Genomic DNA, 12,635 nt, shown 5'->3' with positions numbered 1-12,635 from the left:
AGGCAGGTTGAAACGCATAACCAATGCCCTAGCTATCATCTGTAACCTTTTGATGGTAGCTTCTGCACGACCATTTTGAGTGTGAACGTGGAGTACAGGATGTTCTACGTCAATTCCAATAGACATACAAAAATCATCAAATCATTTAGATGTAAATTCTCCATCATTGGTAATCGGGGTGGTGAACCCTCGAACGTATAATTTGTGCAGGAGCTTTGCAAAGGCATCATTTCTTGTGGAAAAAAATGCAACGTGTGACCAACGGGTCGAAGCATCTATCAGAACCATAAAATACCTGAATGGTCCGCACTCTGGGCGTATAGGTCCACAAATATCACCTTGTGTTCTTTATAAAAATGGAATGTTTTGTTTTGTATCATTAGCTAGGATGGTCTCGCTCCTGTCTTTTTTAAAGAGCAATCTTTGAAAAATGAGTGGTGTGCTTTTGAAAAAGTCCACGAAGTATAATGAGAGAGAGGTTGCACATCAGTTGTTTTTTTGTTACTTTTCATTGTAACTGTCTTTTGTGTCATTATACTTTTCACTCGAAAGAAAGGATGTCCGAGTGAGTTCTTTAAAACACGGATCATCATATCAACGCCCGGGAGCCTCAATCGGTCGTGCCAAAGCTTGTATAAGTCACTGTTCAACAGTTCATCGTTGGTAACAACATGTGATTCGATAATCCGAATAGTAGTAGCGTACAAACCACTAGAGTGACTAATTAATTTCTCTAAAATGCGTTTTCTTCCACATGAATTAGAGATAATATTTATATACTCAATTCCATTTTCACAGTGAGTTTCCAAATGATAACCATTTGCACGGATATCTTTGAAGCTCAACAAGGTACGGTTAGCTCTTGGTGTATATTGAGCTTATGTGACTTTAATCATTGTGCCATTTGGAAACAAAAATTGAGCATTACTTCGCCCAATGATCACTTGTGATGATCCAATCATCGTAGTCACAGAGGATTTATAAGGAATTAAGTCAACAAATAATTGTCTATTTCTTAAAATAGTGTGTGTGGTGCCACTATCAGCTAGGCACTCAATCTCTTTTGAGGATGAAATTTATACAAGTAAATGGTACTTCAGAGAATTTGGTCACATAATTCAATCATGCAATATATTATCAAAGTAAAAATTAAATCCAAAGCATAATAAGTACTCATAAGAATTAAAAACTACTGATCCATCAACAAAGGAAAAAAAACGATAATTTAAGACTACCTAACATAATTTAAACCAAAGTCCGCAAACCCCAAAGCAAGAAAATGAACAAAAATAACAATCAATCAAACTCAGGTGTTTCCATAAGGGCATGGTTCTTGTTTCCCTGGAAGTCTGAAATGGTGAAGTTGACATCTGGGGTATGATCATGTTCTTCCACATGGTGAGCTTCTTGATATATAGATTCCCGGTACTTTTTGTAGCTTGATGCTACCTTGGCACTACCCTTGCATTACTGATACCAATGTCCGGAGATTCCACACCTATAACAAGGTGCATTGCCATTCTCTACCTTCTTAGGTGTGGGGTTCTTATGTGTTTTTTCAACAGTGTTTCCCCTACCACTAGGTCCAGAAGTAACATCTCTAGACCAGGTATTTGAATGGTCTCCACGCCCATGGACCTTTCCAGGATGACCCTTATGTCCTCTTACACGTGGGTTATTATCCCTACGTGAGCATGGAGCATGAGAATATGAATCATTTTTAACCCTCTTTTCTTTGGGGTGTTTTCCCTTGTTATCCTTGTCATAGTTAGCCTCGGGAATTTTCTGCTTCCCGGGGGCTCTAGCATTGTTGTTTGCTAGAACTTCATTGTGCCTTTCGTCTACTCGCGATAAGTTTATCAACTTACTAAATTTGTTATTCTCTTATTATCAACCTCTATGCGGTATTGGTTGGGTAGAATAACAGATGACAAAGGGAAGGTAGACAATGTCTTTTGAATCATATCTTTGTCTGTGAGTTTTACCCCACGTAAATTATGGTGTGCTTGTAGCTTAACCATATCCCTTTGAAAATCACCTACCTTCACATAATCAAGAAACTGGATGTCATTCCACTGTTCAATCAACTGTTGGATAAGAGAATCCTCGATGCTCCCAAAACGGCTTGCTAGTTCGTCCCACAGTTCTTTAGGACACATTACGTGGTGGTATCCCCAAAGGAGATTAGGATCGATATGTGGCTTCAGATATTAGAGGGCTTCAGCTTTTTCTTTTTTCAGTAGCTGGGGCAGCATCTTTGTCAGTAGAAGGTTTAATGGTGTGGGTACATTCCTTCGCTACAAAAGCGATCTTCACTTTGGTCATCCAACGATGATACTCAAGTCGTTATGAGTCTAGTTATCCAAATTCCTGTCGGATATATTCCGTCTTGCTCATCCTAGGATTGTTAGATTGCTCAGTGAAATCCCAAAAGTAAAAATCTTTGACTCAGGGAAGAGCTCGTTGCTGATGACGTTTTGGGTAAGAACAAGAAAGAGAGAGTCATCAGAGAGAGGAACCCCATTACATAAGCATAGCATTCTGTTTATACAAAAGTAAAGAGAAACCCTAGTATACTAATGGACTGCACATCCATGGGGCATATGCCCTATAACATTTATCAAAAAATCTTAAGATTTTACTAATTTTAATTAACCACTAAACCTGATTAGTGAGGGTAGATTAGGAATTATATAAAATACTTAGATAAGGGGTGATCCTGATTTGATATTTGGATCTAAGGATTGGTACTCTTACTCCCATAAGGATAAATCTAACCGCTGCTTTTGTATCCGAATCCCGCCTACATATAGGATATTTTAAGGGGTCATGTTAACTTGTATACCCGTATACATGTTAAGGTTCATTATTGGAAACACGATTTGTTTGTTTTATTGCAATGAAAACAACATTTCTTTGCATTGGGAACGGGATTTGTTGTTTTTAGTGCAAGAATAATCAATTTCTAGTAGAATAAGACAAAAACACACAATTTCCAGTACCCTAAAATAATTCTTTATTAAACCTTAACATGTATACAGGTATACGAGTTAAGAAAAATCATACTTTAAGAAGTGAACTTTTTTTAATTACGGGATCTAAGGAAAAAATAGGAGAGTTGATTTTTTTTTTGTTGGGTCGATAACTCTGAAAAGAAAGATTGCGCATCTTTTCTTTCATTTCGGGAGAAATATGATCTGAGGGGGCTAATTCGAATCCCTCGGGCAAAAAAAGAACAACCCCTACATTCAGATTGTTTCGCAGACATTGGTAATAATTACTTTCAAGCCCTAATTGAAATCTGGAATTCACTTTTGCATAACGAGTTCTTCGAAAGATATTGCGTGTGTTTTCCTTTGTTTCTGAATGGGTATCTACTAAACTCCATTTTAGAAGTACAGGGAGTTAGTCCTCGAGTGATTTCGGGGGAGTTGAGTGTATTTTAAATATCAGGGATTTTGAGAGAGTGTAGGGAGTTTGAGAGAGTTTTGTGTTTTTGAGTTCAGGGAGTTTGGGGGAGTGTAGGGAGTTTGAGAGAGTTTATTAGAGGGAGTTTGGGGGAGTTTGGGGGAGTTTGAGAGAGTTCACTCCTAACTCATTCTCTTTTAAGAAACAATAAACCCTTATTTGCAAATAACATTGATCTTTAATCAAAAGAAAAAAATAAATGAAAATGATCATATCTCTGTATCAATAGTATGTTATTTTGTGCAACGAGATAATTTTTTTTCCCTTCAATTTAACGGTCTCCATATAATTCTAACTCCCTTTGTTCACGAACATTTTCCCACATATCATCCGCTATACTCTTTCTCCATGCATTAGCTTCTTGACGTTGTTGTTCTTGAGTTTGTTGTGTCAAAATTTCATCGTCATTTACAAGCGTTGATGGATGGCTATCTTCCTCTTCCTCTTCCTCGACCGGAAACTCATCTGAACGGCATTCTTTTCGTAAGAAGTTGTGTAGGCCTGCACAAGCTGTCATTATCTCCGCTTGCACCTTATACGGAAATGGAGGTTGAGACTTAAAGATCAAGAATAACAAAAGCACTTAACGAAGCAAGGATAGTAATAACACCAAACAGTCTAATGTAAACATGATAAAAAAATTGTGATACTAGATTACACATTACTAACACGCAGGGCTACTTGGCAAAATTGTTAATCGAAGAAAATCCCTTAGCAACTCCTTGCAACAAAAGCACCGTATGAATTGGCTAAAACACGCCAATACAGAATGAAGTACGCCACTGTATTGAACTTTGGCATATAGAATAGAAGAGAAGTATGTGTCTAAATAAGATGACTTAACAAGTGATAGTGATTCTCAATGACACCCAAGCAAATTAGAAAGCCAATTAATGCATGATGACATAACAAATTATGAAGATAGCTGTAAAGGAATTCTGTTTCACCGAAACACAGTTTCAGATTGTCCAATCTTTGCAGTACTAATACTTATCTGATCCTCTTGAAATTTTTACGGTACACTTAAAACTCAATATTCCACAACACACTCAAAAATCATAGCATTCCAACGGTTCATTAAAAAGATACATTACTCAGAACCCGACTACTTTCAATACGTGCATACAGAATTCAGTTCCGGATTTCTCACACTTTGGTGTACCTAAAGTGATCATAACTTCATGAAATTTCTACAGTAGGTAACCTTTATATATATAAACATCATACTAAAATTTCAGCTTTGTCCGATAAGCGGAGAATGAGATAAATAGGAATCAGTCCCCTATTCGGGATTTAAACTCAGCAGACCATAGTCATATATTGTGCAAGCTTTGCAGTAGCAAACGTGACCTGATCCGCGTGAAAATTTTACTGTACTTCTATAACAAGGTAAACTACGAAATACTCAAATTTCATCATATTCCAACGGTTGAATTTAAAGATATCATTATAATCAAATCATGCAATTTCTTACCAAGATCTTTTGAACCACAAATTAGGGTTTTGACAGAGAGAGAGTACTCACAAAAAAAAAAAACTATACACGCAATCAAAATAAACAATCATGGAGATCAAAGATATGAAAAACAATCAAAATAGTACACAAATCAAACTATTATAAACAATCATGGAGATCAAAGAAGAAAAAAAACATACCTGGAAAAAAACGTTTCCTCTTCTTTCTCCAATGGTTTTCTACGCACCAAATTCCTTCCCAAATCTCTACTCTCTTGAGAGATTTGTTGTGAGACCAAACTACACTAAAAACTCCTTTGAACTCCCCACAGCAACCAACTCCCTAATATTGTAGGGTTTTATGACTAACAGGAAGTTCAAGAGCTTTTTTTAAACTCCCCAGCGACTAACAGGTGTTTTCTAGAGAGTTTATGAGACTCCTCTAAACTCCCCCACGACTAACGGAGATTTGGAGAGACTCCCTCAAACTCCCTCGGGACTAACAGGAGAAAACCTAAATGCATTAAAATCTCTCGAACTCTCCCACGACTAACCCCTGGTAGTCGTAGTTTAGTGCAGTTGGTGAAGATTCAGTCAATTTTAAGTTAGTGAACATTAGTTATTTGTATAAATGCCTAAATATTCGTGGTGGTTTTCGTTGTAGTGGTGGTAGTACAGAGATGCAGTTTAGGAAAAAATGTAGTCAAGTTCACCTTTTGAATCCCCATTTTATGAACATTGCATGCTTGTGTAAATGCCTGAGGGAATATTAAGGTTTAATTTTGTCATAATATAGGAATTTGTTAGCATCAATCTTACCAATTTTGGAATTTGGTGAGGCTTTGTGATTAATATACATATTTATACCTTGTCTTATCTCAATACTTTCAGAATATTGATCATTCTGGGTTTATTGTTGTATACAGGTAGCAAAAGACAGCCTTACCATGAAAAACTGTGAAATGCTTGTAGTTTTGGGTGGTCCAGAATTGAGAATAAAATGTGGATTGACATGAAAGAGAAACAAAATGGTGGTGATAGGAACAATATAGTCTGTCTGGAGATAGATTTAGCAAACGAAACAAGTTTCTACCACAATTCAAAATAGTAGAGATGAAAATCAAGTAATGGTAAGAGAAAACATGCTACATTGCATACTTTGTTCTTGTTCATATATTCTGTCTAAACATAGATTTAACATGGGATTATGTTATTGGGACTTAGAAATTGTTCATTTGCATTTTGAACCACTTTTGGGTTGTTTGTTGTAGATCTTGGTAGGTGGATTGAGGGCGTACAAAAGTGATAAAAAGGTTAGTAAGGGAAGTTTTGGTCAAGTAGATTTTGGTCATATTGCCTTTTTTGGTTAATCGAGGAGTGGAGGAGCTATATTTTATATGCTTACTTAATTTACGAAACCACATAATATATACCCTTGGCCTATATAGAGTATGGTTAAGTCTTCTTTTTCTTCTAAGCCTTCAGTCCTGAACAAGTTGGGGTAGGCTAGAATGGGACAAGGACTTCCCAAGCAGTCACCCATCTTGGTACTGCTCTCGCCTTTTCATAGGGAATGGCTGATTTTCAACTAAACAAAGGTACACGAGAACTTCTCCAGCAGTCAACCATCTTGGTACTGCTCTCGTCCTCTATTAGTCTGACGCTGGCTCACCATGTCTATCGCGACCCTATTTCCATAGAGTATAGTTGAGGGAAAGAACAATTTCTGCACGATGGTAGTGCACTTCAGCTATTGTTTTGCATGTTTTGATGTTTGAAGTATGACAATGATTCAGTGGCCCACTAAAGAACCAACACCATCCTGAGTAAGATCACTACCAGCAGATGTTGTGCGCCACACACCTCATCTAATTGGAATGTTTAAAAATGTCACCCTTTAGTTGGTCCTTGCAGCATTTCATTTAGTATTTTAATTGCTTTCCTGAATTCTTAGTCATTGCTTTCTCTTTCAGTTTTTTTTTTTTTATTTCAATCAATGACCAAGTCTTTCTTGATAAAGTCCACTAACTATTATTAAAATAAATTGCTGGCATTATGCATATATAACCTGGCAGCAAAAGTCATTATTGATCAAGTCTTTCCGTTGATACTTCATTATTAAGCATTTCATTCGTGGACTTCCATCACTTTCTGCAATAGTTGGTCTCCAGTAGTTAAGTTTTGTGGAAACTTATAGACATAATAAAACAATAAAAATGGGGAAAATTAAGGCATTTGAAATGCTGAATTGACAGTGGGTCTTACCATTTAACAAGTGAGATCTTCAACAATTCTCTTCTTCTTGTTATCCATTTTTGTAGTTGACCAACTTATTGTGATTACAGAGCAAATGCCTTCATTACTATCTGTCCGCAATCTGCAGCTTCGTTTATTTGTACTTTTAATTCTGTTCTGTGCAACTAGTAAAGCACTGGTATCACTAGAAGCAGGTGTATCAGCTATGATAAAGGTACAAGCAGCATCAGCACCAACAAGAATGATAAATAATAGTACTAGTACTGGTAGCATAGCAAAGCCAGGTTGCAGAGATAGGTGTGGGAATGTAAGTATACCATACCCATTCGGAATGGATAGCAGTAACTGTTATCTGAGCATTGGTTTTAAGATATATTGCAATTCCTCTTACAATCCTCCAGTTGCTTTTCTGATATCAGGGCATGCTGATCGTCCCTGTAAAATCTTAGAGCTCACCCAAGACTATGTTCGTATTAATATATCAGCACCTGCCATATGTGACCTTGATAATACTACTAGTATCACCTCAAAGTTGATTGATCCTTTGACTAACTCAACAGCACCAAACTTCTTTGGAACACCCTTCACCATTTCCAATACTCTCAATAAGTTTACAGTCCTTGGTTGCAATATCTTCGGTGTCATCTCACCACTACAGGTTAGTATATTTGGTGATGGATCAAATTTCACAAGCATCGGGTGTGCAACCCGTTGTGTATCCAATGAGTCCATAGCTATCCCATCTCCTTGTCTAGGTAATGGTTGTTGTAAGGTATCAATTCCTGATAGACTTTCAAATTTCATTATAAAGATAGAGAAAATAAGCTCTGGTGCTAGAGTTATACAACCCTTTTTCTCGAGGGGTCCGTGTGTCCATGCTTTTCTTGTTGAGCAGGGGTATAAGGTCGATGATATAGTTTTGTCTGAGGACGACACGTCTGTACCTGTGATCTTAGACTGAGCGATAACAGATGGCTTTCTTACATGTCAGCAAGCTCAATCAAATCTCAGTCAGTATGCTTGTGGCAGAAATACTGATTGCTTTGAGTCTTACAATAGTCCTGGTTATCGCTGCAAGTGTTTAAAAGGCTACGAAGGAAATCCTTACCTTCCCGGTGGATGTCAAGGTACATAATTTCTGTTCAACACTATTTGATACACAGTAATGGAAAATGAAATATACACCATCCTTGCTGAATGTTGCCTGTACTTTTTACGCAGATATTGATGAATGCGAAGAATTAAACAATTGCGGTAAAGGGGTTAATTGCTTGAACACACCAGGCGGCTATAACTGTGTTTGTCACCTGGTAAGCTTTTGGTAACCAATGAACTGGGACTGCAGTGTATGGCTAACAAACAAAACCTTCTAATCGTTGTGGCTGTACCATTGGGTATGTCTGCAATTCCTTTGTTATGGTGAATTAAGTTGTATCTTTTATATGGAAGGGTTTTCTTACATGATGTTGAACATTAGAGGTGTAACCCATCCTTTGGTCTAATCTACAGGTATTGGAGTAAGCATAATTGTTACAGCTTTACTCGGAATGGGCTATTGGTTATACAATGAATTTCAGAAGAGAAAGCAAGATAAATTGAAGCAGAACCACTTTGCAAGAAATGGTGGGTTGTTGTTAAAGCAAAAGGTCAATTCAAGTGATGGTAGAGTTGAAAAGGCAGCAAAAATCTTTGAACATGAAGAGTTAGAGAAGGCGACAAATAACTTCAACCCAAGTAGAATTATAGGCAAAGGTGGCCATGGTACCGTTTATAAAGGCATGCTACCAGGTGGTGAAATAGTAGCCATTAAGAAATCTAGACTAGTGGATGAAACTCAAATTGATCAGTTCATTAATGAAGTCGTTATTCTCTCACAAATCAACCAGAGACACATTGTGAAACTATTAGGTTGTTGTATGGAAACCGAAGTTCCCTTGTTGGTTTATGAGTTTGTCTCTAACGGAACACTCTCATACCATCTACGTGCAGAGGAGGGAGATAATGCATCACTTTCATGGAAGGATCGCGTAAGGATTGCATCTGAGATAGCTGGAGCACTGGCATACTTACATTTGGATGCTTCTGCGCCAATCTTTCCCAGGGACATAAAATCTGCCAACATACTGTTAGATGAGAACTACAAGGCAAAAGTCTCGGACTTCGGAAATTCTAGATCGATACCTGTAGATAAAACCCACTTAACCACACTCGTGAGAGGGACCTTTGGTTACTTAGACCCCGAATACTTCCATTCAAGCCAATTCACTGACAAAAGTGATGTCTACAGCTTCGGAATAGTTCTTGCGGAGCTCTTAACGGGAGAAAGGGCAATTTCTCAAATCAGACACGAAGAAGAGGAGAGTTTGGCATTTTATCTCATAAATTCAATGAAAGAAAGTCGCTTGTTTGGGATATTAGATTCTAGAATTTGTAATAAAGCCACCGAAGATGATGTTATGGTTGTTGCAGAACTAGCAACAAGATGCTTGAAATACGTTGGAAAGAAAAGGCCTGACATGAAAGAAGTGGCTCTTTCTTTAAGCTGGCTGCATGAGAAACTTTCAAGAGATGGAGTATTGAAGCTTCAAGAGACAGAAGCCAATTCAGACAATGGTTCAGTACTGATCTTCCCATTCTTGGACTCATAAATATTTTTATACATCTCTGCTTGCTTGTGCTATTAGTATGATAAATGCATCATTGCTTGATCTGCTTAGCATTATTACAGTGTATTTCATTCCAATAGTTGAATCCCCAGCCCAGCTCCCCCTTTCTGCTCTCTTAGACAAAGTGATGCCTAATTAACTCCCACTGTTTATGGGGAGGGGGCTAGGGTCACTGCAAGAACACTTGTGTTGTGTTAGCCTATGACATGCCCATAGTGCACCAATAATATACGTTTTTGGCCTGAAGAGAAAAAGCAGACATTTAATTGTGATGGTTTTCTCTCTATGGCAGAGACACTCCCACTACTTGTACCTCAAACAATTTTATTTGCGTTTTCTGTACCGTTAATTGAATTAAATCTCGTCAGACATTTCCATTAGGCCCACTAGTAAAGCCCATTTTTATACCAAGAACATCAGTCGTTTTCCTTTCAACTAAATCTCGTCGGACATTTCCATTAGGCGCACTGACAAGACTTGCCTATTGAGACGCGAGCTAAAACCAACATCAGGTTTGGATGATTTGAGGAAAAATAAAAATACGGCAACCGAATCCATTATACTTCGTAAAATGAAGTTCATCTATGATTTTCGATTTAATTATCAGGCAAATTGGACTCTGTAACTAAAATGAAGAACGGTACCAGGTTCCCTTAAGTTTCGGGTATAATTATCCCAAATTTGACCCTGCAACTGCAAGAGAAAAAAAAAAAGTTTTCATCAATTCAAACTAATTTATCAATTAACCACAAAAGAAAAAAAACAGATGGGTTGTGGATTTTTTTTGAAAAAAAGATATATTGAGAACATTCAGAGGTGTCTCTTTTTTTTTTGTAAATTAGGTATTTCATTAAGAATTAGGACTCAAAGGAGCCAGCATTACAATCGAAATTAAGAATTACATGAAAATAAAAGACATCAATTAAATGAATTACACGAAAATAAGAGACAAACAAATGGAGGTAAATGATAAATCCACCGAAAGGTGTTGGGCACGCATGTTGCCTCGTTAAAACCTTGACAAGGAAAACCCATAATCAAAGGGATAAAACCTTGACGAAGGAAAAAAGCAGGACGCGATAAATCCTAGAGGAGATCCTATGACCAATCATACAAAGATAACCAAACCAAATGTAATTCTTCAATAACATAGGAAGCATTCGTTCTCCATCGTTACCCAATGAGTAGTCTTCTAATACTGGCAGTATGTAAGGATCCACAAACGAGTTGTGAAGATGTGATAAAACTATCAAGATGGATTCATGAGCTCTTCTATCACGAGCAAGTCTGATAAAAGTGTCACAGCGGCATGTACAGGAAAGAGATCTCTTCTTAATGATTGAGGATGACGGTATAGCCTTTCCAACATTTGAAGATTTTGTTGATGAGAGATATATCTTCAGAAAAATACAACCAAGAAGAACATAGCCAGTATTGATTTCAGCGTCATGTTATCTCACATGAACTTTCATTTTCCTATACCAAGAAGAAGCACAAATGTAGTGGAAAATACACAGTAATTGTGCGCATGAAAAATACATATTAAAGGAGGAGCTTAAAAACAGGGAATAACTAGTAAATATAACTAACATCAATAGCAACATAAAATTATCCTAATTATAGATCACTAAAACGATCCAATAGACTTGGAGCAAAGGCCTGAGAATTACATAGCTTAAATCACCGCGACTATTAAGCTAATTAGATTTTTAAAACGAACTCATCACAGGGAAATTATTATAATCCTAATGTTCATTATAGATTCATGCTAGTGAACTTGAAATGTTGTCATCAAGTAACAAAAATGGAACCCATAATTATCAAGAAAAAAACAAAAGGAGAGAAAGGAGAAATAAGCCCCTTAATAGCCAACCCAAACCAACTACGATTATGGCATGTCCCTTGACTTGGGCTCGAAAATAATTACCCAACTAGAAGAATCTTTAAACTTGAACACAACAATAACTACAAAGGATATTAAAAGACATGGATTCTTCTTTCAAGAAAAGGGATTCAAAATGAAAATTAGAAAACTGAATGAGAGGGGTGAAGTTAAACAGGAATAAAGTTAAGTGGACTTACCTGGGGGTTGGTTCAATCTGAGGAGCAATGATTTCGAACTGATGATTACTCTTCATATTTGACACAGACTATCGAAGGGGTTAAGGTAGACTACTTTAGACAATCTACAAGGGCCTAAAGAGCTAAATAAGAAGACAAAGAAAGGAAAAGAGAAGATATAAAGACACAAAGATATACCCAATACATAGAGAAGATACACAAATCCGAAAGAAACCAAAATAAATATTCTAAATAAAACCTAACACATAAGAAAACACACAACTGATTCGAAACTAGGATCCCTAAAAACATCAGAGAAACAAGAATAAAAGATTTTTGAAGATAACAACTAAATAGAACAGAACAACATGAGAACAATTTTGAAATTAAACGGAATCAAAATGTCATAACAAACAAAATAGAAGAATAAAGGAGAAAGGGCAGAAACATAGGAGGAAAAGAAGATTCACATCAGCCGAACCAAAAGAATCAGGATAAGATTTTTGAAAGCCAAACACAAGAGAAATGGGAAAGTTACAAATATTTTCCTCAAAAGGGTTTGGGACAAAAACATACATATAACAAAAGAGTGAGGAACCTAATCTAAGAAAGAAGAAAACCAATCAGACTGGAGAGAAACCAGTCAATCAACCATGCCAAGATCACTAGGAAGGAAAAGATTAAATAAGAAAACCAACGAAACTAGAATAAAAGAGGAATACTGGAAAT

General features: G+C 36.9%; 1 protein-coding gene across 2 annotated transcripts; it reads left to right on the top strand.

Annotated features, from left to right (window-relative positions):
• Nucleotides 1-7,198: 7,198 nt before the first annotated feature.
• LOC113344974 (wall-associated receptor kinase-like 9) lies at nt 7,199-10,047 on the top strand. Of its 2 annotated transcripts, XM_026588841.1 has the most exons (4): nt 7,199-7,486; nt 7,599-8,306; nt 8,401-8,573; nt 8,689-10,047. In XM_026588841.1, exons 3-4 carry the CDS (start codon nt 8,528-8,530, stop codon nt 9,825-9,827), a joined length of 1,185 nt encoding a protein of 394 aa, XP_026444626.1. In that variant the 5' UTR covers nt 7,199-7,486; nt 7,599-8,306; nt 8,401-8,527; the 3' UTR covers nt 9,828-10,047. The 2 variants fall into 2 exon arrangements, with proteins under 2 accessions (XP_026444626.1, XP_026444625.1); XM_026588840.1 differs by having other exon boundaries at nt 7,199-8,306.
• The last annotated feature ends 2,588 nt before the right edge of the window (nt 10,048-12,635 follow it).

The sequence above is a fragment of the Papaver somniferum genome, unplaced genomic scaffold (assembly GCF_003573695.1).
Source record: "Papaver somniferum cultivar HN1 unplaced genomic scaffold, ASM357369v1 unplaced-scaffold_80, whole genome shotgun sequence".
Taxonomy (NCBI): domain Eukaryota; kingdom Viridiplantae; phylum Streptophyta; class Magnoliopsida; order Ranunculales; family Papaveraceae; genus Papaver; species Papaver somniferum.
Note: the sequence above shows the minus strand (reverse complement) of the source record. Positions and strands in the feature narration are given on the sequence as shown.

What these genes read in the sequence shown, in the direction of transcription:
- LOC113344974 (XM_026588841.1), top strand. Translation starts at nt 8,528, where the DNA reads ATGGCTAACAAACAAAACCTTCTAATCGTTGTGGCTGTACCATTGG. An exon ending in CGTTGTGGCTGTACCATTGG is followed by an intron (nt 8,574 to 8,688) that starts GTATGTCTGCAA and finishes TCTAATCTACAG; the next exon opens with GTATTGGAGTAAGCATAATT.